Source organism: Acartia tonsa, chromosome 7, assembly GCF_053477335.1.
Source record: "Acartia tonsa isolate MP-2025a chromosome 7, ASM5347733v1, whole genome shotgun sequence".
In the NCBI taxonomy this organism is placed as follows: Eukaryota; Metazoa; Arthropoda; class Copepoda; order Calanoida; family Acartiidae; genus Acartia; species Acartia tonsa.
In genome coordinates this window covers 48,701,571-48,725,800 of record NC_137266.1, presented here as the reverse complement: position 1 = coordinate 48,725,800, position 24,230 = coordinate 48,701,571, and the positions used below count along the sequence as shown (strand labels likewise).

The following is a 24,230-nucleotide window of genomic DNA, read 5'->3' as shown; positions in this document are numbered from 1 at the left end:
CCAATTATCACAGAAGACCTATTAAGAAGCTCTGATCATTTTTTTCCCAAGGGTCTCAATTGGAAGATTTTAAAAAGTTTTTGGAAGATTTTAAAAATTTAATTAAAATTCTAAATCTGTCATGTTACTTAACCTGTTTATAAAATAAAGATAAGGAATTTTTCTTTATAAAGTAATTAATACATTGCTGTTTATAAAATATTTCACAAAAATCTTACCAAAACCCGATTGAACCTTCTATGAATCTTTTATAAATAAGAATTACATGAAAATTAAAACCTTTGATTTACACAGGAGACCCAAAAAGATACGAGCATTTTAATTTATTACATATCAAGGATCTGAAGGGATAAGACAATGGCCGATACATTGATACAAGGTATAAAATTATCCCTTCTATAGATTAAAATTAGTAGTTAAAACGTTTTTACTGGACACTGAACTAACCAACCGAAATTCAATAAAAGTCCCCAGGGTTGATAATCCAACGAATAAGAAAACGTTATTATAAGACGTTGAGGACTAGTGTAATAAACAATCCAATGTCCCCTCCCTCCCCGATTACAAATACCTCTCCCTGTATTTTGAATGTAGTCATAAATAAAGTTAATTACTTCTCATTACTTCATTTTAGGCTCATTTTAGAATTGTCCTATCTAATTCAAATGAACCATAAATGTTATAAATAACATATGTAAGACTGTATTAAATATGAATTTAAAAGATAATAAGAACTTCCAATATAGTGACATCTATGTATATTAAAATATTTTTCAATCTGACTGAGAACCGGTTCTAATCCACCGGATTTTAATCTGTTTCGAAAATTATGTATAGCATCATATTTTATCCAGTTTTCTATGAGTATTAAAATGTACAACCATAGGATTAAAACAGTTTTTTAGCCCGTGCTTTCGGCATCTCGGAGCAAAAAAACTGGTTTACATTTTCATATCCACGTAAAGCTGTTTATAATACGATGCTATAAATAACTATTATCGAATTAAGATAAGATATGATTCTTAAAGGGGGTTTAAATAATAGTCAAATAAGATAAATGAAATACTACAGCCATTACCCTCCCTAATTATCAGTTTAGACTTTTAGTAGATTTTTATGAGCAAAAAAATACTAAAAATGTTAGTTTTTGTACTTTATAAAAGCATTCTGTAAAAGTAAGATATGCTTAAAGAAAGCCAAATTTTCTGATCATGGAAAGAAAACGAAGGAGTGGGTTTCGTCTTATTTTCACAGTAGCTTTTGATAGGTTATTTTAGGTTAGGTAAATGTTAATGATTACCCCGCAGGGTTTGAGCCCCCACAGGAGCTAGAAATGGGAGAAAGCTGCTGTGAAAATAAGACAAAACAATCTTTCTGCTTTGTGTCTACATTCTAGGGCATTTAAAACTTTAAATAAACCAAAAAATCACATAATAAGCTTCCGTGCTGTATAGAAGCTACAATACTGAAAACCTAATGTTGGCTTCAAAAATAGCCTAAATTATTATCAAAACAAATACTTGGAACAAAACATACAATTTCTAAAACCTTTTCCAAGCATTTAGCTTAACACATTTAGAGGATGGATATATAGAAAATCTCTTACTTTTCTTATAGTAACGCAGTGTTTATATAGAAAAATCTACAAAATAAAAGATAGAAAATCCAATAATTAAAATAATAATTTTTTTTAGAAGCGAATTGTAAAAACTATTAACTATTGTATGGCCGTTTGTCTGTCTTTTACAACCAACCAAGTAAAGAATGGTTCTACAGTTTACGCTTTACTGTTCTTTTCATATGAAATAATGTAAGGTGTTTTGGTTTCACCACTTATGGATATAAATGTCCTTGCTATCGAACACCATTCTTGTTTGAAATATTTAAAAAAGAAAGTTTAAAAAAAAACAGAAAGTTGTTAGGGTGCCTTTAAAAAAATGACGTCATACAATACAATTGACCAATAATAGGACAATACACATACTAAATTACCATATGGCTGGCCGGCATACATTTTGATTGACCAATGGTAAGCAAGTATTTCTTAAAGGCACTATAAACACCCTGGAAAAACAGCTAGAAGATAGAAACACTGTTTCCCCGCCCAAGTTTTTACCCTTTTTGTGATTGTTTTTCCATAAATCTGCTCTAAACAAAATTGAATTATAATGATCTACACTATAACAACTTTAGCTGATACTCTAATATATTATTCTCACTTTTTAAAAAGATTATCCTTTATGGCTAGCACATCCATTTTCCCTAAGGAACAAACCGGTACGAAAATAAATGTCTTCAATTAAAAGATATGTTTTTTATCCGCGGATAATCAACCAAGAGAGAAATATAGATTTGTATTAATAAAAATATCGGTCTTTTTATCCTTTTGATTATAGGATGTACAATAAAACTCTTTGTATTAAACGCTTTGCTGAATTCTAACCGTCATTAATTGTATATTCGAGTTTAAAGAAACATACAGAAATGATCAATTTAAACCATTTCAAAGCTTTTTAAAACGACAAACAAAATCAAACTAGTCTGTCAAATTATAGTTGAAATAACTACTATTTCTTTTATTGTCTGTATTATACAGTAGATTCGATTGTATGTAATACATTAAAGTAACCCTCTGGTAAATGTGTGGTAGTGTGTTTGTGTGTGTGTGTTTGTGTGTTTGTGTTTGTGTGTGTGTGTTTGTGTGTGTGTATGTGTGTGTGTCAGTGACAGATGCACTGAGTCATAATTTAATACTAAATTTATTGTTACCATACATTTAGAGATATTTAAATACACAATAAAATATTGGTAATACATATAAATCAGTTTTTAGGGAGTATCGAGTTCGAGTAAAAGAAAAGCATAATATTAAAACTTTTCCTAATTGCATAGACAAATCTTACGAAGGAGATTTACAATAAAATCAGTAGCGTGCAAAGCGATTCGCCATGGGGATGTGAAACCATTATATAGGGGGAAAAAGAAGTGGAATTCAGGCCTTCCCAATTAAAGTTTTAAGTGGAATGTTGCCACCCCCTTACCGCACGAAATCCTATAATATAAAGTAGTAAGGTTTTTTTTGATACAGTTTTCGAAAATTACTGAACAGATTGAGTTATTTAATTTAGGGAAGCTTCACATAGGTCCCAGGGTTGTTTCAGGTTTTCCCATTTTAAAATTTAAGTGTTTGGATGGTTTTTGTCTATATTTTTAGAAAATTAATTACAGTTATTGGTAATAAAAAAAATGGTATTTAATTTGTGTAAAGTTCATTATTTTTCTCTATTTACTTATACTGTTGTTCTAGACTTAAAACCACCCTTCCTTATAATCAAAAATAGTATTCCAACAATGAAACATATTATTAGATAAAAAAATAAAACCATTAAGACCCCAAATATTTCAACATTAAAGAACAAATTTAACTCTTTTAATTGCTATTTATTGCTTTAGTTTCTTCCGCTTTGAAATCTAATTACTTTTGCCAAAAAAAATTATACAGAAACTTGTATAGCAGTTCTTAATGTGAATTTTATATACCAATGCAAAAACTCCTTCAAAAAGCTTTTTTGTAAACTCTTACTAGTTGAGTACATTTGAGAAAACTATAAATCTTTAGGATAATTTCTTTTGGGGTGGGGAGAGGGTTTGCCATTTTGATATTAGACGTTCTAACTAGACTGTTCAATAATTCGTTTTATTCAAAAGTGCTAAAGTGTAATCCTACTCATTGATTTTGTTATTTAAATACTCTTCAGTAATAGTTTTGCCGAAATGTTATGTTATCTGCAGCCTTTGCTGACTTTTTGCAGCTGAAAACTGAACATTAAACACTTTAAAACGGTTCTACGATCTTCAGCTGCAGATCAAATAGATATTTTTATAAAAATTTAAGCAGCCACATTCTCAAAAGTTGTGCCACTAAGAGATAGAGACTAATGTTTTTTTTTAACTCGTTTGATAGCTCTTTATTGTTGCTGTCTAATGTTTCAATTAAAATCTATCAAAATTTATAATCCCTTAAAGCGTTTAAGACAAAAAAATGTAAAATAGATTTTACAACCAAGAGATCTTTAATAAGAGTATTTTTAAGAACAGATTTAGGAATAATAAAAGCAAACTTTCAATTAAATTTTTTATTATGAAAATATTATTTTTGATAAAATTTTGATGAAATACGTTAAGTACATCTATCTTTCCTATAAAACAAGGATGACATAAATCAAAATTTATAATATGTTTTTTATATCAACATGTGTATGTATTTGTCTTTAGAAAATGTATGCTTTAATAAGACAGGTATTTTTCTATAAACAACTAATCTTAAAGAACTATATGGTATTAAATACTACTTCAGTATTTCGGTGGATTATAACTGGTTCTCAGCCATACTGAAAAACCATGTAGAGCATCGAATTACAGACATTTTTCGACGAATATTAAAATAAACCATTAAATTAATAACAGTTTTGATAGCCCAGGCCTTCGTTCCCTCTAGGACTAATATTTTAAATTCTTTTTTAATTTCCACGAAATCTGTCTATAATACAGATAATTTTCCATGTGAGCGGACAGGAGTGAATTATAGAGTATTGTTGCTATCACAAAGTTGAATATTATTTTTTCTCTGCTTTTCAGTAATGAAATTCTTCTTCTTATACTGAATGATAAGAACTGAAAAGAATATAAAAATCATCATTTTTAGAAGCGAAGATATTCTATAAGTCATATCATCTGCATTTTTGTATGTTTGGCCGTGCAGCAATTGGGTATAGGTGATTTATCGGCTGGTGTAAAAGATAGACGGCTGGAATCTTTTTTTAAGGTTTCTTGTACTCAAGGTTAAAAATAATTTTTTTTTTCATAGTTCGGATTTCATTGCATTTTGGATTAAAAGGGGGTTCTTTGATTTTCTCGGTTGCTAATAAAAATAGATGGCAGAGTATTTAGGTAAAAATTCTGGCTGTCTATAAGGCTTATAAGATTTGTTACTGTGATTTGCTACAATTAATCTTGTCATCCTTGTTTTAGAAATTGAACAGTAAATAGATAAAAAATATTTTAGAAAAAATTTTTATTTTATCAGCTGGCTTAGAGAATAAAGATTTTGAATTATTGCTATTAAAAACCTATACTTTTTTATGACATTTTTTGGATATCAACATCCAATATATTCATTCCTTGTACTTATGCCTGATTATGAGCCAAGATACTTCACCTAAGTATTACTAGTATACTAAATAAATATTTTTATTTCAGTCGGCCCATCCCACCTGGAAATCGCTGGACCGCCAGGATTGGTATCTGCAGATTCAACACAGAGCTGGCAGTGTATCTCTCAGGAAAGGATTTAATAAATTGGAGTATATGTCTTAAAATTAAAGGTTTTTACGATCAAGGCAATACATTTTCTTATTGCTATTAAAGTAAGTCATAAAAAACATACTTTATAAAAAAGTGCAGTTTTCAAGAAAGCAATCTACAAAAATTCTTACTGTATTCCATTTATTATACCCTTTATTTTGAAAAAGGGGGCCACACCTTCCCCAACTCTGGTCTGGGTTGATCCAAGGGGCAGAGAACTACCTTCGGTACAAGAGGTAAGTGAAATTGTATTGTTTCTGAAGTTCAGCTCCCCTTTATCTATGTTTTATTAGTGGTTTCTAAAAAGTAACTAGTCGAGAGAAAAAAAACTTTATTGTCCCTGAAATTGAGCTTAGGAGGATTTGTGCAAGCAAAGATGCACACAAACAGGGAGGAAGCAATATTAGAGAAAAATATTTGAACAGTACAGACTTGGATTATTGAAAATGTAAATGTCCGAGGGGGAGGAATATTATTAATAATGAATATTATTTAGAAATAAACAGATTAAAATGGAAATATTTATAAAATTGTAACAGAATGTATTTTTTCTGTTGTTAAGGATTTATGCTTGGTTCTCCATCTTAGCGAAGCTTCTTAAAGGCCTAGAAAAGGATTAAAAATATTTTTGGTTTTATTATTGAAAGTGGTGTGGAGTATCGAATAACCATTCCCTCAAGTGCTCTTAGATGCCTCTAGGGGCGTAACCGCTAGTATTAAACATAGTAGAATATGATAATCTAACAAAATCAAAAAGTAAAACAGTACAGACTAGAATTATATGAAGAATTGGTAATACTAACCAAGCAAATAATATAACAGATAGGATTAAGATAATCTTTGAAAATATTTTTCCATGTCTCTGAAGCGGATGCAAAACTTTCAACAAGTACTTCATATACTTTACCCTTAAAATAGATAGATAGAGAGAGGGAACAATGGGCAGTTTATTATACAAGTCCCCAAAGTTTTATAAAATATTTTCATTTTTCTTATTTGTTGGCTTTACAACTTTGGGGATTGAATTGAATGAATTTTGATATATTGGTTAGTTTATTAAATTAAGAGTCCATACGTTTCAACTACTAATGCAGAAGGGGTAATTTTATATATTAACATTGGGGATGCAGATTAATTAAACGGCCATTGCTTATCCGTTTAGATTTCTGGCTATAGAAAGATATATATAACTTGAATAACCTTTAGATTAAGGAATTCACCATTTGTAGGCTTATCTTGATAATTTAGACAATTAAATCTTTTAGTACACGAAATATCGTCTGGAAGTTTTAACTCTGCATAGTTTTGAGTTTGGCCTTTTTGGTGCCAAGACATTCCTGCTCCTCTAACTTTTTATGTCGCGCATCTTACATCTTAGAAGTAGAACCATTTTAATCACCTATAGTTATGCGCAGTGTTTGTCAGAGATTCGTACCTATCATCTATCCTACAGCGAGCGTATATGTTACGTGTTACTACACAGTCGGGGGTTTATAAAAGATTGATAGATGGATAGATATTTGAATATATGTATTAAATGCTTTGCTATAATCAAACTACCATTAAGTTGATTACAACTGGGAATTTTATCAGGGAGGGAGGTGACATTGGGCTGTTTATTATATTACACTAGTCCCAATAGTTTTATGATAATAATTTCTTGTTGGTTGGATTAACAACTTTGGGGACTTTTATTGAATTTTGATTGGTTGATTTCTTCAGTTGAGTGTCAAAACTTTAAAGACAATAATGGTACAAAAGAAAGGGTAATTTGTGCATTATCAATGGGGATTTACATCAATTTATCGGCCATTGTCTTATCCCTTAGTTCCCTGGAATTTTATATGAAGCAAATTTTTATTGTAAAAGGATTAAATGTTTTGTGTAATTTACACTTAATGACGAACATAATAAAAACAAGGATGACAGCATACATAAAGCTAAGCTCTGAAACAGTAGGACAGTCAAATTTCATAACTGAATAAACAAATTATAGGTAAATATGTTGTAAAACTGCTCATCTACAGGATACTGTTTAAGGAAATGCTTACTTTTAAAACTTTATAACAGCGATGCCTTTCTGTAACATTTTACTTGTTAACGGTTATAGAGTTGCTACGCTTTTAAAATCGTACCTTAATTTTAGTATAACTTATCTTACAAAAAGAGCTAACAGTTACAGACGGACGAACCGACCCAAATTTTGGAGAGAAAAAAATATTTTGAAGGTTTAATTACCTTTTTTGACCGTTGCTACGGACTATTTAACATATTTTCCTTATAAGATACATGAAACAATTTATGTAAGCAAAGAATAAGATATAAAGATATGGGTTCTAGTACAGCTTAGGATAAAATGTAGTTTTTGCAAAAAAAATAACAATATCTTTTTGAGGTATTATGCAAGCCGACAAATATAATGTATTTGAACATTGTTATAATTTGCAAAACTAAAATAAATTAGCTAGAAATCTATAATTAAGCCGATCAAAACAATGAATAATATATTTAGTAAGTAGCCTGCAGAGATATTAAAACAATGGATGACAATTTGATGTGCATCTCCAATAATGAGAAACAAAATTATCCCTTTTGTAGATTTAGACTATTGGTTGTAAAGTTTGAACAATACAAGTTTAGAGACACCAAATCAAAACTCAAACTTTTTGAACTAGCAAATACGAATAATCAATTCTATTATTTAGGTTACCAATGTAATTTACAGTCCTATGTCCCGTACCTCCCTTGAGCCTTGAACGTTATTTGTTTTTAGATTAAATTTTATTCCAGCAACAAATTACTGTAAACTGGACTTGATCCCAAATATGAGAGGTCCCTGAGAAAAGTCAGATTATGCATACAACAAAAGTTTGTATAAAATCAAGTCATTAACAATATAAACGCAATATTTGGTGCTTTTAAAACATGAGTTATTGACAGTGTTTGGCAGCTGCGACTAAGCCTCAAATTTGATACTTAGAAAGCATTTTTTTTAAAAAAAGGGATTGCCATATTTGTGCTAGGTTAAGACTTTCAGCTCATTTAAAACCTTGCGGCTGTCGAGCCTTGGTCATTGGCACGATGACTAAATTTGTCAAAATAAACTACTCTAAAATCTAACTGTGGTTGTGATGATTAACCCTTAACGGTCGGGGGGGGGGCGTTGTACGCCCCTCCTCCGTTTTTTTCTATCTCATTTTCTGTGTGTGAAAGATAAAGAGCCCAAACTGCGTGACTTTTTAAGTATGGGTATGACACATAACTGAGAGGTGGAATTTTTTGAATATCTCCATCCTGGTGGGCACAGAATGCCAGCAAACCTGGCAGGGTCATACAGGTAAAGAGCAAAAATAATTTTTTGTCTTAAACAAAGCATTTTATCTTACCAAAATACTAAAATATCCTCTAGTAGTACATCCTCATATAAAATACAGGTGTTCAAGTCAATTTCAGGTTCCAGATATGATCCTGCAGGTCCTGATCCTCCAGGTCTCCAGAAATCCTTAAAAGGCTCCTGTGGCCGCAATTTTTGACTTAGAGACTTCAAATTTTAAACTTAAGCTTTTCTTAAGCTTGACGTATTAAAATTTCATGAAGATCCGCAGCCGTTTTCCATTTGACCGCCGACTGCCGCAGCTGCCAAGTATAGCTGCGGCAGCTGAAATTTATATTTTGATATTTGTAATGTAAAATTTACATAAAGATAAATATTTTCTGTAAAAAAAATTGTTCTTCTAGCTTCAAAAATAAGAAAATTACAGCCGTTTGAAATTTTTAAGTAAAAAAGGACCTAAAAACAAAGGTTGTTAAATAAAAGGGTGAAGGAAGCGAAAATTAACTGCGACTTACTTAAGGTCAGAAATTCATTATTAAACAGGGGACTTGCACAAAAATTTTAGCCCTCTACCTCTAATAGGAACTGAGATAATAAGGGGGGGCGTCCCTAGATATACCACACTTTTCTGGGATCTTGCTGAGTCAAGTATCAACTGTTGGGAATATCAAAGGATGACTCCATGCAAAATTTGAGCCGGATCCGGCCAAAACCGGCCGTGAATTTTATGAAAAACCGTTTTTTTCCGGTTTTTAGGGGGTATCTGTAAATCGATTCAGCTGGAGCAAAACCGGTTAGAGGTACAAAAAATTTTACTTCACATGAAATTTAGCCAATGCAATTGCCTACAAAAATGTACTTCATCATCAACTTGATTGGACAACTCTTTCCCCTCCTAAATGTCCATTAAAACCTCGGAAACGGCAAAAATCGCCAAAAATCACGCCTTCGGCGGCAAATAACGGCTAAACGGTCAGCCGGAGGCGAATGAAACATAAATAAAAAAATGTCTGCCTCAAAAAGTTGTTCAACATCAAAGAGATGCTTGAAGTCTCTAAAACGACTCCTTTCCCTCCTTTAAGGGGAAAAACTGAAAAAACGTGATTTTCAAAAGTATGCCCACTTCGTGGGTGTGGGGGGCACTGAACCCGTCACCCCAGGGTCACCAAATATAAAGTCTAGGCGGCCCACAATGCTGAATTTTCACCAAGTGAAAGTCTTGTGTCATTATCTCTTATGAGAAAAAAGTTATTAATTAATTAAAATTTCAAATTGTGATTTTTTGATGGATTTCTTTGATGAAATGACAGGCCGGTCAATTTTTAGGCCATTTTTTGCGGTTTTTGGGCCGTCACTCCCAAACGGTTTGAGATAATCTCACGGGACCTTTTGCCCGACCTAAGCCTGGTTATTAGTAAGGTCTAAGAAAAAAAAATCCCGGATTGGATTAAGCACAACGTCGCTGCGCGCTGTCAAAAATCGCTGGTCGGCTCATTTTGCCCCCTCAAACCCTCACCTTGTGCCATTTTTCTGTGTAAAGATTATAATTATAATCTTTTGCGTAAGTCTGTTTTTTTTCCTAGACCTCACAAATAACCAGACTTAGGTTGGGCAAAAGGTCCCGTGAGATTATCTCAAACCGTTTGGGCGTGACGGCCCAAAAACCGCAAAAAATGGCCTAAAAATTGACCGGCCTGTCATTTCATCAAAGAAATCCATCAAAAAATCACAATTTGAAATTTTAATTAATTAATAACTTTTTTCTCATAAGAGATAATGACACAAGACTTTCACTTGGTGAAAATTCAGCATTGTGGGCCGCCTAGACTTTATATTTGGTGACCCTGGGGTGACGGGTTCAGTGCCCCCCACACCCACGAAGTGGGCATACTTTTGAAAATCACGTTTTTTCAGTTTTTCCCCTTAAAGGAGGGGAAGGAGTCGTTTTAGAGACTTCAAGCATCTCTTTGATGTTAAACAACTTTTTGAGGCAAACATTTCTTTATTTATGTTTCATTCGCCTCCGGCTGACCGTTTAGCCGTTATTTTCCGCCGAAGGCGTGATTTTTGGCGATTTTTGCCGTTTCCGAGGTTTTAATGGACATTTAGGAGGGGAAAGAGTTGTCCAATCAAGTTGATGATGAAGTACATTTTTGTAGGCAATTGCATTGGCTAAATTTCATGTGAAGTAAAATTTTTTGTACCTCTAACCGGTTTTGCTCCAGCTGAATCGATTTACAGATACCCCCTAAAAACCGGAAAAAACCGGTTTTTCATAAAATTCACGGCCGGTTTTGGCCGGATCCGGCTCAAATTTTGCATGGAGTCATCCTTTGATATTCCCAACAGTTGATACTTGACTCAGCAAGATCCCAGAAAAGTGTGGTATATCTAGGCGTCCCCCCCCCCTACCGATTAAGGTGCGGCTAGGGGCCGACTGTTAAGGGTTAAAGGATAAGACACTGAAATTATATGTATTGATACATTCCAAATGAAGAAAATATGTTTTCTGTAGATTATAATTGTTGAATGAAAGTCCGACTAAAATGACACGACAAACTTTTGTGTAATTACTTTTTAGTATGGAGTCATATGCACTAGTTCTCATACTATCATAACATTAAAACACACACACACACACACACACACACACACACACACACACACACACACACACACACACATAGATAAACACAAAAAATACACACACACACAAAGATCACAAATCGTAGGAATCATTGAATAAAAGTAACAGATGTCTGTCTGTTTGTGGTTATTGAGCGTTATGGTCAGAGAGAGAGAGAGGGGGGAGAATAGGCTGTTTATTTCACTAGTCCTCAAAGTTTTATAATAATGTTTTCCTATCTTTTGCTTAACAACTTTGGGGACTTTTACTAAATTATGATTGTTTGGTTTATTAGGTTGAGTGTCCAAACTTTTCAATCACTAATTTTAATCTACGGAATGGGTAATTTTGTTTGTCACCATTGGGCCATTGTCGTATCCCTTTAGATCCATTTGTTTACAGTAAAGTGTCTTTCTTAAAACCAAACATCGTCAAACCATTGAAAACATAAATTATCTTTAAAATATATTTTAATGTAAGATATTATCATCCTTGTTTAAAGAAAAAACATCCAACCATTGATCCTTTTTTATTGCCCATTTAAGAAATATTTCTTCGCTAAAACGTTAAAACTTTGATATCATTTAAGTACAATAATGGTAAAAGTTTTTGAAGCTAAGTTTTTAAAGTTTTTATCTTATGTATAAAAAGCTTATGTATGTATAATAAGTTTATTAGAGGGATGTTGATGATTTAGGATAGTTTAGACGTTTTTTTTTTTTATATTTTAATGAACAAAATAAAGGGCTTCTTAATTTTTTTCATTAGTTGTTGACACTAGCAGTTGCGCCTATATAAAAAAATAATCTCTTTATTCGAATATTTAAGAAATTGCCTAAAACTGTCGCAAATCTAAAATAAAATAAAATAGCCTAGAACCTAGCCGCGACTTTTGTAAAGCTTTCTTAAAATGGAGAACCTAATCGTTTCACTAGTTATTAAAATTTTAAGCTACTGACAAAAGACCTTCCTACTTTCTATGATTACTAGGGCACTTAAGTTAGAGGGAGTGGGAAGTCGAAACCCCCTCAAATTTTAATTTTTAAGGTTGGTTAATTTTTCTTCCTAGTGGTGATTTCTCCTGTAAGGGTGTTGGTATTTCCCCCGAAAATAGTTATAAACCTCACCAGGACCCATATTGTAAAGGAGAACCATGACAGTTCAGCGGTTAGTAAGATCCTTTAGTAAAGACAGACACACAGATAGACAGAAAGACACCCTGTTACTTTATATACAGATGATAGAAAAGTTTCATTAATTTATATTGCATAAAAAGTCCGAAAATTTGTTGGCACACTTTTTTTTAGAACTACGCGAGAATATTGGCATTTTATGGATTTTTAGACAACATAAGACTTGGGGGGAGAGAACTTTATTAACTTTTTAAAATTTTCTTCGAGAAAAAATTAAACTTCTTTCATAAGAGATTTTGTAATTTTAAAAGTAAGTTTTTAGATTATATATTAAAATATCTTAGATTAAATACTGTTCTTTTTTTAGCAGAATATTAAATCGTTATATTTTAAAACAAAATAAGGAAACATTCACCTGGATATCTATAAAAAAAATATGTTGACTGCTGACAAACAAAAAGGAAAACCATGATATCGTCAGTTATTATTAGTTATGAAATTCATATGATAAGTCATTATATTATAAAAGGATCATAGAAAGAAAACTAAGTAGAGGGTTTCACCTTATTTTTGCAGTAGCCATTTTCCTGTTTCTAGCCCTGTGCTCCAACCCTGCGGAGCAAGCATTAAAATTTACCTAACCTAGTCTAACCTATCAGAAGCTAGTGTGAAAATACGGTGAAACGCGATACTTCGTTATTTCTTTCCATGATCCATATTAAAATAAAAAGACGGATGGACAAAATAAGTTACAAAGAAAAAAAAATAATTTGCATATAAATACAAACATATTTAACAAAATCTTAAAATTACAGTTCCCAATAAACGAAAGCTGAAATTATAGTCTAGAATTAAGGAAAGCTTTTTTTTTATATACTTTGCTAGAGTTCGATATAAAATGAAGTTAAATTTGAAACTCATTATTTTTATTCTCCACATAGGAAAACAAACTTACGAGCATTACAGACATGCATACATAAAATGTAAGTGAAGCTAAGCCTTGCAAAATAAGATTTTCATGTAAAACCTATATATAAATTATATTGTTTTTGATAACGTTTTCTTATTCGTTAGCTTATCAAATTTGGAGACTTTTAATGATTTTTGATTGGTTGGATCAAGTTGTGTGTCTAAACGTTTCAACCAATAATTATAGTCTACAGAAGGGGTAATTTTGAGTATAATCACTGGGAATATACATAAATTTATCAGAAATTATCTTATCCATTTAGATCCTTGTGTTGTGCCACTGGGAAGAAAAATTTGCTTAAATGTAGTTAAAAATTCATTATAAGCGAATGAAGCTAAGCTTTGCTCATCAATATTTGCGTGCCAAAACACTATATGTGAGAATTATTCTGTCTCTAGAATGTCTCCAACTCACTCTGAAAAGTGCATCCAATGCATAATTAATACGACAAAATATCGAGAAAAAAAAGATAGAAAGATATTAAATTGGAAAAATATCGAAAATGGTTAAGATATCTATCATTAAATTTTGAGTTATCAAAGTGGTGATTTATCAACTTGTTAAAATTTTAATATTACATCTACATAAAACTGTCATTGTCAGAATGACGTTTTTTTAATCTTGTTTTTAAGCTATGTATCAATTATAAATAGAAATTTAAAGCAATATATTATCCGAGTGATTAAAACACTAGATTGTTATGAGTCACCTTTACAGAGGTTTCTGATCGCCCTTAGAAATTTATTTTACCTTTTAAGAAAATAATAAATGAGGATAACGGAGCTGACGTCTAAAAACAAAGGTGACTCTTTAATTAAATGTCTGTTGTATGCATTTGTTATTGGTGTTCATACCAGGTTTATAATTTGGAACCTTTTTAAATTGCCTGTAAAAAATGACGTCAAACTGGCATACCATTTGTCAATTAAATTGTATACTGCTATTGGTAATCTAGTCTGCGTATTGGCCTATCATTGGTCATTTGTATTGTATGACGACATTTTTATAGTCACATAAAGAGCTTCATAATTTGCCATTGCACTAAAATCTATTTTTCATAAATTTGGGATGAAAATACCCTGCACATAGTACTTTTTTTCTTTATTTGGATCTAATTAACCAACCAAGACCTTATTGGACATACATACACACAGACATAAATATTGTAATTTATGTATACTATCGTGTTTTAAAGAAAAATATAGCACTAAATAACTATAAATGTTCTGATAAACTCTATTGGTTCTAAAGTATATTAGAGCTCAAAATAATGCAATTGATAAGATAAAAAAAAGTATTATTAAGTTATAAGCAAGCCTTGAGGACAAACATGAGAAATAAAATGAAATAATAGAAAAAAAACGAGAAAGAAAGAGAATCTTCATACCTTCGTTAGCTGCTCAAATAAGTCCAATAATCAATTAATAACATTCTTTTTTAATATACTATAGAGTTTGATAATTAGCTACCAGTATTTCATCTTTGTTATTGTACGGACATATTTTGGCATTCAATGCAAATCCCCCTTCCAGATTGTAAACTAATCCAGTTGATTTCTCAAAGTCTAACATACATGTATGTTTTTAAGAATACATGGATAGGTAAACCGAATTGTAGGCAATTTTCCACGAAAATAAAAATAAAAATAATAAAACTAATACCAGTTTTGTTAGCCTGGGCCTTCGACCCCAAGGAACTAACAAAACTAGTTTTAATCCTATAATATTATTTTATTTCAATATTCACGGAAAGCTGTCTATAATACGATGCAAAAAATAAATATTATCTTTCTATCTTTCAAAATCTTTTCTTCATTATTTGTGATTTATAATCTACTGGAGTTAGGGTAGGTTAGGTTATATTGGGAAAGGGTACCCTCGCATGCAAAAAATACTTACTTTTATTTGCAATTAATTGAAAAGATAAGGGGAGGTTTCGGTGCTTAAGCCTTAATTATGCTGATACTTTACATTACCAAACCTTTTAATGTACTTTTGTCATTAAGGCAAATCAAGGTGTTATGACATTTCTAAAAACTATCGCATCGTATTATGGAAAGCTTTGTATAATGAAAAATTATGAGATTATTACTAGTTTAGTTCTTCCCGATGGGCCAAAAGACCAGATTAACAAAACTGGTATTAATTTTATGATTTTTATTTTTATATTCGTGTAAAAATGTCTGTAACACGATACTATGCAAGTTTTTTCAGTATGGTAGAGAACCGGTTCTAGTCCAGCAGATATTCTTATGTCTACTGGAAAAAATATAGAAATTTTTCTATCAATTTATTCCTGAAATTTGTCTGTCTGCAAAGTTAGTAATGCCATTTGCAGTATAGGTGTAGTATAAAGCGCATTTAATCTTTGTTATCACAGGGACATAGACATGTCATAGAGTGTATTCATTAGTGAGATCTTAAGGTACGAACGAACAAACGGACATACACACATTATATTTGCAGTATAGGTGTAGTATAAAGCGCATTTAATCTTTGTTTTCACAGGGACAATTCATAGAGTGTATTCATTAATGAGATCTTAAGGGACGAACGAACAAACGGACAGACACATATTATATTTGCAGTATAGGTGTAGTTTAAAGCGCATTTAATCTTTGTTATCACAGGGACATAGACATGTCATAGACTGTATTCATTAGTGAGATCTTAAGGGACGAACGAACAAACGGACAGACACATATTATATTTGAAGTTTGGGTGTAGTTTAAAACACATTTGATCTTTGTTATCAAAGGTAAAGGAGCTGTTATTCCAGTATGGCTTCAAATCCGATTGATATCCGCTGAATAAGAACCGGTTCTCAGCCGTGCTAAAAAAATATGAATCGAATTAAAGACTATTTTCAACAAATATTAAAATAAAGATCATAAAATTAATAGCAGTTTTTTTAGCACTTCCCTACGGCCCCTTTGGTCTAACAAAACTGGTTTTTTATCTTTTTTTTTATATCCGTGGAATGCTGTTTAGTCTAAAATACGATGCGATAAATAACTATTCTAAGGGTTAAGTCATTATATTATATTCCGTACCTGTAGTGTTGTAAAAACAATTATAATAGATCCTAATGGACAAACAAATAAACAGACGGACAGACAGACATTATTCAACTTTGTATTACAGATTGCTATCCACTTGACTTCGCTATAAAACTTTGATATATTAAATTTTCTAATTTTGCCTCATTTAGTATTTTTATCATCTATTGGAGCTAAATGCCTTGTTTAAATCTAAAAATGTAACAAAAATTTTAATTATTGAGCAGTTTCCTCTAATAGAAAGTAAAAATAAAGACACAAATTATCTTTTTTTCTCAGAAAGCTAATGCTCATCCTTGAGAAATAGGACCTTCCAATATACCTTTATTCGGAAAGTTTCTTCAATATAATATTAGAAACAGGTATCTTTATGCTAAAAAATAGTAAGAACCATCAAGGACGTCCAAGCTTTTTTATTTGGGTGGGGGGTAATCTTCCCCTCCCCCCCCCCCCTGGACCACAACACTATATAGTAATTTATAGCCTTTACAGCTGTGGGTCTTTGGTATTTGTGTTATTTTATTTTGCATATTAACTTTACGTTTATGTTTATTAGACATGATAATTCTAAAATTTCACAATAAATGAATAATAGTGGCTTGACCTTAAAACATTGGACTGTAAATTGCACTGGTGCCTTAAGTTTCATATCCCAGTTATATAATTTTTTTGCCCATAACCTTCATTCATTGTCTTTTCCCATAAGATCTGTGTTAAATTCTTAGAGAGTAAATTGTCGAAATTGTATTCGAATAACCGAACAGTCTATAAACAAACAGTCAAACAGACAGCTTTCATTATAGTGTAGATGCACTGTTTCCAAGAATATAACGGGATAAGACAATGGTTGATAAATTGATGTACATCCACAATTTTGATACACAAAATTACCCTTCTGTAGATTAAAATTAGTGGTTGAAACGTTTGAACAATTAACTTATTAAATCAACCAATCAAAATTCACGAAAGTTCCCAAAGTGGTCAAGCCAACGAATAATAAAACATTAATATAAAACTTTGGGGACTAGTGTAATAAACAGCTAATTGTCCCCTTTCTCTCTGACTGTTTCAAATTACCGGGCGCCAATAGTTGCAGTCAAACTTTTTGATATTGGAAAAAAATGAATTTTATATTGAGATAATAAATCTGAAAAAAAATCGGCAATTTTTTGCTTCGTAAACATTATCAGTATATAAAATTGCAAAATAGGACACATACATATGATTGGCAGAAAAGTTAAAGACTAAAATAAACTACCCAATCTTTTGAAGTCCCAAATTAAAAGTTTTTAGTCAGCGAGCATATCAATTGAAAGAATCGTTGCAAAAATACAAATATAAAAAAAAACAAATCAACAAAATAAAATGTTTAGTTTTTTATAAAGAAATTATTTCTGGAATCTTGAATACCTGGGCCTTAAAAAACTTTTCCTATTTCATTTATTCCAAAAAACTTTTGCCATATTATGGAAATTATGGGCGATTTATATATATTCTTTCAATATCTAGGTTAATCTGGGAGGAGGGGATATTTGACTGTAAATTATACTGGTATCCAAAGATTTATAACAATGTTTTCTAATTTGTTTGTTATAAACCTTTGGGAATTTTCATTGAATTACATATTATTAATGGGTACGTACATTAATTTATTGTCTGTTGTCTTATCCCTTAAGATCCTTACGGTTAATATTTATTAGAACAGACAAATTGTTTTCTTGAAAGATTAGCATCCATCACTCTGTCTGAAATTTTATGAACTGTGTTTCTTAATAGCCATATTTTTTCCTTTTATTAGCAGCTGCGCCTATTGAATCTATAAAATTTAATAAGTAAACTTCAATAAAAGATAAACAGGCGCCCCAAAAATAAAGAATAAAATTAGACTACTTAGCGAGCTCGTAACTGACAAAAAACCAAAACCTTACTTTCCTTAAAGTAAAGAAGTCAGCATTTTTTTTTGTCTAACTTGATGGTCCTAAAAAGTTCTTCTTTTCATGGAAGCTTTATAAATGTCTTGGAATGGTTTTAGGCTATGATCATGACCCCCCCCCCCCCCACCCTCCTCTACAGAATAGGGGCGATAAAACTAGTTTGATATCTACCTACCTTTCCAACTACTTATGTATTTAACTATATCATACTATCTAGCCTCTGATATAAAAGTTTATTAATCTGCATAGCTAAGTATCTCTTACCATGGTATGAGTACCCTTCAAACCATTTCCTTGGTCCATAATTCACAATACTGTTACTAGATACTTACAGTCTTACAACAGGTCAGTTTCTACTGTTATACCAATGACAATAAGATCAAAGAAACCGCCTCTTAGCTTGAAAAGTCTACCAAACTCTAATGTTCAGAAAATTAATTTGTGTCAAGTAAGCGCATACAAAGTGTTGACACAAAACAGCTGATAATGTGTTGCGCATTTATTTTTAAATTTATATTTTATAGAATCAAAGATTATAAGACCATATTAATTGAAGGTTCTTCTTTTTTAAGTATTAAGGTAGTATGGTTTGGAAACCGATTAATTAAGCTTAAATACTAAAAAATCATGCATAGTATCGTATTACAGACAATTTTCCATAAATATTTACATAAAATCTTAAAAAGAATACCAGTTTTGTTAGACCGGTCCTTCTGCCCATCGGGTCTGGCAAAACAGGTTTTAATCTTATATATTTATTTTCAATTTTAATATCCGTGGAAAGCATAAACATAAAATTTAATTTTAGAATGTTGAGTTGATCTAATATAGTACATAAGTTAGTCTAATATACCCCAGAATATACCTACTCTTTAATTATATAGTGTTTGTAGTAGCGGAGCTACTCTACAACTAGGATATGTCCATACGTCACTCCGTCCATCCAAGGCGGGGATATTAAATCCTTTCTTATTGTCGAATCTTTAAAATAAAAAACTCATGATAAGCAGCTATTTATCGAAATAGCATTTAGACTTATTAATCTATCATAAACCGTTAATGAAATCAATTTATAATTTACATCATTGGGGTGGGATTCTCCTTTGATTTCAAATGATCATCTAGAGAACCCTAGCGCACCATCCGCTTGTAATGGGATGCAATCCTTATACTAAAGTAACAGGATGTCTATTTGTCTTGTGTTTGTCTGTGTATTTGTGTGTTTGTACCAAAGGATCTCGCTATCCGCTGAACCGATCGGTTTCTCCTTAACAAGGTAGCTTCTCATAGGTCCCGGAAAGGTTTATAACTATTTTGGGGGAGGGTACCCACCACCCTCCCAAGAGAAATCGCCCATAGAAAAAAAATTACCCTTCCCAAAAAAGATACTTCAACGGAACATAAACCAATTATTTCTCTAATGAGATATTTGAAATAAAAAAGCATTCAAAGTTAAACTTTCTACGTCATCACTAAGCCCTACAGACAGACAGACAAACACACATTATTCAACTTTCTAATATAATTCTATTTGCAACATACTACTGGGTTTCAAAGTCATACTAAAACACTAAAATCAAAGTATTATAAAAAGGTATATTAGTTTTTAAATCTGCTGTGATCTAATGTAATTTAATTCCTTAAGAATGGCTTTCAAACACGACTTGAATATGTTGAATTTAGATAGAATATTAGCTCAGGATAGTAAATTAAAACATATATGTAATGTTAAACCAAAAAGTATGGTGTAACAAATACAACATTAAATAATAAATTTCATATGTGTATTTGCTTTTGGTGCTTTTCATTAAAGAACCTATCGAACCTCTCAACTCCTTATTTTTTAACATAAATCTAAAACAAGGGGAAGTAGTAGTTTTTGTGGTGTCCTAACCATGTAAGGCTAGCAAGTACCTACTTTAATCTAACCTAAATGGACCCGTAGTAACAAACAAAAGCAACCCATCTTATTTTCATATTGTTGTGGGGGTATTTTATACATATAACTACAGCAAAAATTGTCTTCCAATATTAAAAGCTTTTAAAAGTTGCTTACATCACTAAATAGCCTTCTACATAAGACAAACAAACTAACATCCTATTACCTAGTTTTATAAATATATATTTTTGTTTTAGGATATAGCAAAATAAAACAGACTAACATTCTATTACTTTGTATTTTAGATATATATATATATTATAATATTTTTGTTTTAGGATATACCCGGGCAGAACAAAACTGTATCCACAGTCAACTATAGTCCAAGCATCGCAGATGGAGGTAAACTATTTTCTATAAAAACTAAAGCGAAGCAATGAAATACGCTAGAAGTAATAAAAGTAAATATTTTTAAGCCGCAATTATTATAAATTTCATAAGTATTTAAAGAACGTTTAGTCTCCCCCCCCCCCTTCCCCCCAAAAAATTACTTTGTTTAATAGATAATCTCATTGAATCATTAAATTTGATTTTAAGTATTTTTAGTAAGTAACATTTTGCCTAACCCCTAACCCCTATAGAAATGCAACGCATCTGCTAAGAAAGAAAAACCTATTTACTAAGTAATTGCAAGTAGAACAAATGGGCAGATATCAAATCTAGATAAATAGCCTCCCCCCAGATAGCTAGATAGCAAATGCTGCTGCAAATGGATAGATAATAAATACAGCTGCAGTGATATCAAGTAAAACAGGGATAGGATAATGAAGTATGATTTAATCTTCCAATATTTTTGGAAATTTTACAGTAAATTGATGTAAATTATCAATGATGATACACAAAATTACCCCTTCTGTAGATAACAAACGTTAGGACATTCAACTTTATGAACCAACCAATCCAATTCAATAATGGTCCTCAAAGTTCATTAGGCAACGGATAAGAAAATTATATATTATTATAAAACTTTGGGGACTAGTGTAATAAACAGCTAAATGTCCTCTCCCTCCCTGGAAAATACCATTCTTTTTAACATAATTGCACTTGCCTTTTACCATTTTTTATGGTATTACAATAAACAAGTACAAGTATTCTGAAAATAAATATATGGTTTGTTTACTCAAAACTATCTTTGAAACATAAACTTCCACCCCCTTTTTTTCTTAAAAAAACATATTTCTAGACACTTCAGTTTTCCCTATACCTACTCTTTTTCTGTCCCTGCGGGGCACTTTTAAGATTTATTTAACTTACCCTCAAGTTATACTTTTAAATTTTCTAATTTAATTTCAAATGGGCTTCAAAATAATAGTTTCTCATATATATAAATATTTATTTTTAAAAATGTGCCTTAATGTAATATATATAATGTTCTATTTGCTTGTGACCTTTTTTCTTCTTTATATCCGTCTATGACTCTAAGTATTTTTTATGGTATTAGTTTTTAGCTGTGTATGTGTCTTTGCTATTTTTTGCCCAAGGTTAGGCTAAGTTTGGTAATACAACTAATAAATGTATAAGTATAGATGTTGATCCAGCAACTAGCCGGCCCGAGTAATGGGGAACTTTTTCGTCTGCTAGCAAATTGCTGTCTGTTCTTTGTAGCGACTTGGCTATGTTCATATTTTCTACGCTATTGAAAGACCCAATTGAAAGTATACAAAGGGTCCCCACCCTGAGTTTTATATATCTCGTGCCCCCTTTATTCTTGTATTGCTCATTGAAAAAATCTTAAAACCTAAAACGTTTAAATACACAAATTTCTTTTGGGTTTCCTACATACTTACTATAAGACTGTCCTTTTTTGTGTATGCTTAGCCAGTAATTTATCGTAAATGGCTAGACCAACCGTTCAGTAGCTTCGCTATAATTGAGTTATTTGATTTTTTTATATTTGTTTTCTTAGAATAATTTACTTCAAAGAATTTCCAATATAGGTTCTAGAGGAAAAGATCTCTTATATTTTTGTTTTTTTTTCCTATTAATTTGGAATTCTATATTTCAGTCTGTATGTCCGATGGTTTGTTTGTGACGGTTTGCTTTGTTTGTTATTTACATTCTCTTAATAGTTATCCATCGCATCGTGAAAAATAGACAGCTTTCCGAGGATATTAAAATAAAAAAAATTAAGATTAAAACCAGTTTTGTTGTTAAAGGTCCGGGCTAACAAAACTTATTTTACTTATTAATTTTATAATTTGTATTTTATTATTCGTGGAATTTGTCTGTAATACAATGCTATACATTTTACAGTATTGTTGAGAATCTATAATTTAATTTGGGTACTATGTTGCACATTTTGTCAAAATATCTTTACACAGATTTGCCTTTAAAATAATCAATATACTAAAACTTAGATATTGCCCCGTATTTCCATGTACTCTGATATAGTGACACTCGCAGCTGGCTTAAATAACGAAACACCTCATCCACCCCCTTTACCCATACCATTCTAAGGGATGAACGAACTGACCAATAAATAAGGCCCATACTAGAAAACCTAATTGATGCAAAATTTTTCCCATACGAATATTCTATCTAATTCTATATGAATTGTTAAAACGCCTACTTTGGACATGCACGATATTTTCTTAAAGTTTTTCAAACTTCTAAATATAATTTTACTTATGCATTCTATTTTAGATAAAACTCTGGAGTGTCGGGCTCAACACCCAGCCCTGAAATCCCCAATGGCCACAGAAATCAGACTTCTAGTCAAATGTAAGTATTTTATTTAAAGTATTTTACAAATCGACATAGCAAGAAGCTAGTAAAAGTGGCTGACTCAGATTATTACTACAAAAAAATTAACCAATGAGAGGCCAGTATACACTGTAATTGACTAATGGTACAATTTATATTGGCCTCTTATTGGTTAATTTTTTTGACGTCATAATCTGAGTCAGCCACTTTTACTAGCTTCTCCTAGCAACTAGGGCTTAGCAGGCGCGCATAAGCCTCAAAGTTAAAACCCCTGAGTGCCAAAAAATCCGAAAAGATGAATAGTCTGGTTTGAAACAGGTTTAGACAGCCAGCTAAATTTAAAAGTTATAACATGAATATTGAATATTTCTTTGAGGATTACAAGCAGCTGGAGCACGGCTGCTGAGCCCTGCTGGCATTATATTAGAAATAGTTTCCTTCAAAAAGAATTACAGAATCACCACAAATCAGTCTTAAATAAAATGAAAAAAATTTAAAATCAAAATTTAGGAGAAGTTTATAAATTGAAGGTGTTTTCTTTTTTTTATGATTTACAACATAATTTTAGGATATTATTTTACACGAAAAAACTACGCTCATTGTAATCCATAGTAGAGTCGTAAATCAGATTTTGCAATTGTTAATTTTTTATTAGTAATTATATGGAACCAAAGTTAAAGGGATATATATTTTTTTATAATTTTGTAACTTAATTTCTAGTTTTCATGTGTGTAAAATCTAATGAAAAATACATTAAAAGATTGCTAAAGATTTGAATTATTTTGAACCTAAGAAAGTGAAATATTAGACATGCAAATCTAAACGGGAAGGACCAAAAGGGGTCTATCTAATAATTTCTTCAGAATAAATGTCCTTCTATTTTCTTATATTTGAAAAATGTGGTTCTTCTTTGAAGATATAATATCAATATTGGTAACTCTTCAAACTTCAAATATTATCAAACTTTTTTCTTCAGTGGCGAAGCTACCTATAAATTATACACATGTTTATCCGTTATATTATCCACCTCACAGTATACCAAACTAGCGACATTTAGGAAAATTCGAGCGATGGAGAGAATAAACAGAAAGATAAACATCTTATTACTTCTTTATAGAAATTAAATTCTGGTTCCTATCTCATGGAATAATTATTCTTTATGTTTGTTT

The 24,230-nt window shown here is 31.3% G+C and overlaps 1 protein-coding gene across 1 annotated transcript in view; it reads left to right on the top strand.

Annotated features, from left to right (window-relative positions):
- The first annotated feature begins 5,535 nt into the window (after positions 1 to 5,535).
- The window catches only part of LOC145324362 (neural cell adhesion molecule 1-like), a 72,097-nt gene continuing 53,402 nt past the window's right edge, over positions 5,536 to 24,230 (top strand). The window contains exons 1-3 of the mRNA XM_080166967.1: positions 5,536 to 5,600; positions 20,637 to 20,700; positions 23,002 to 23,079. Coding sequence (XP_080023093.1) covers positions 23,049 to 23,079 — 31 coding nt within the window. The 5' untranslated portion in view covers positions 5,536 to 5,600; positions 20,637 to 20,700; positions 23,002 to 23,048. The remainder of the gene's footprint in view (positions 5,601 to 20,636; positions 20,701 to 23,001; positions 23,080 to 24,230) is intronic.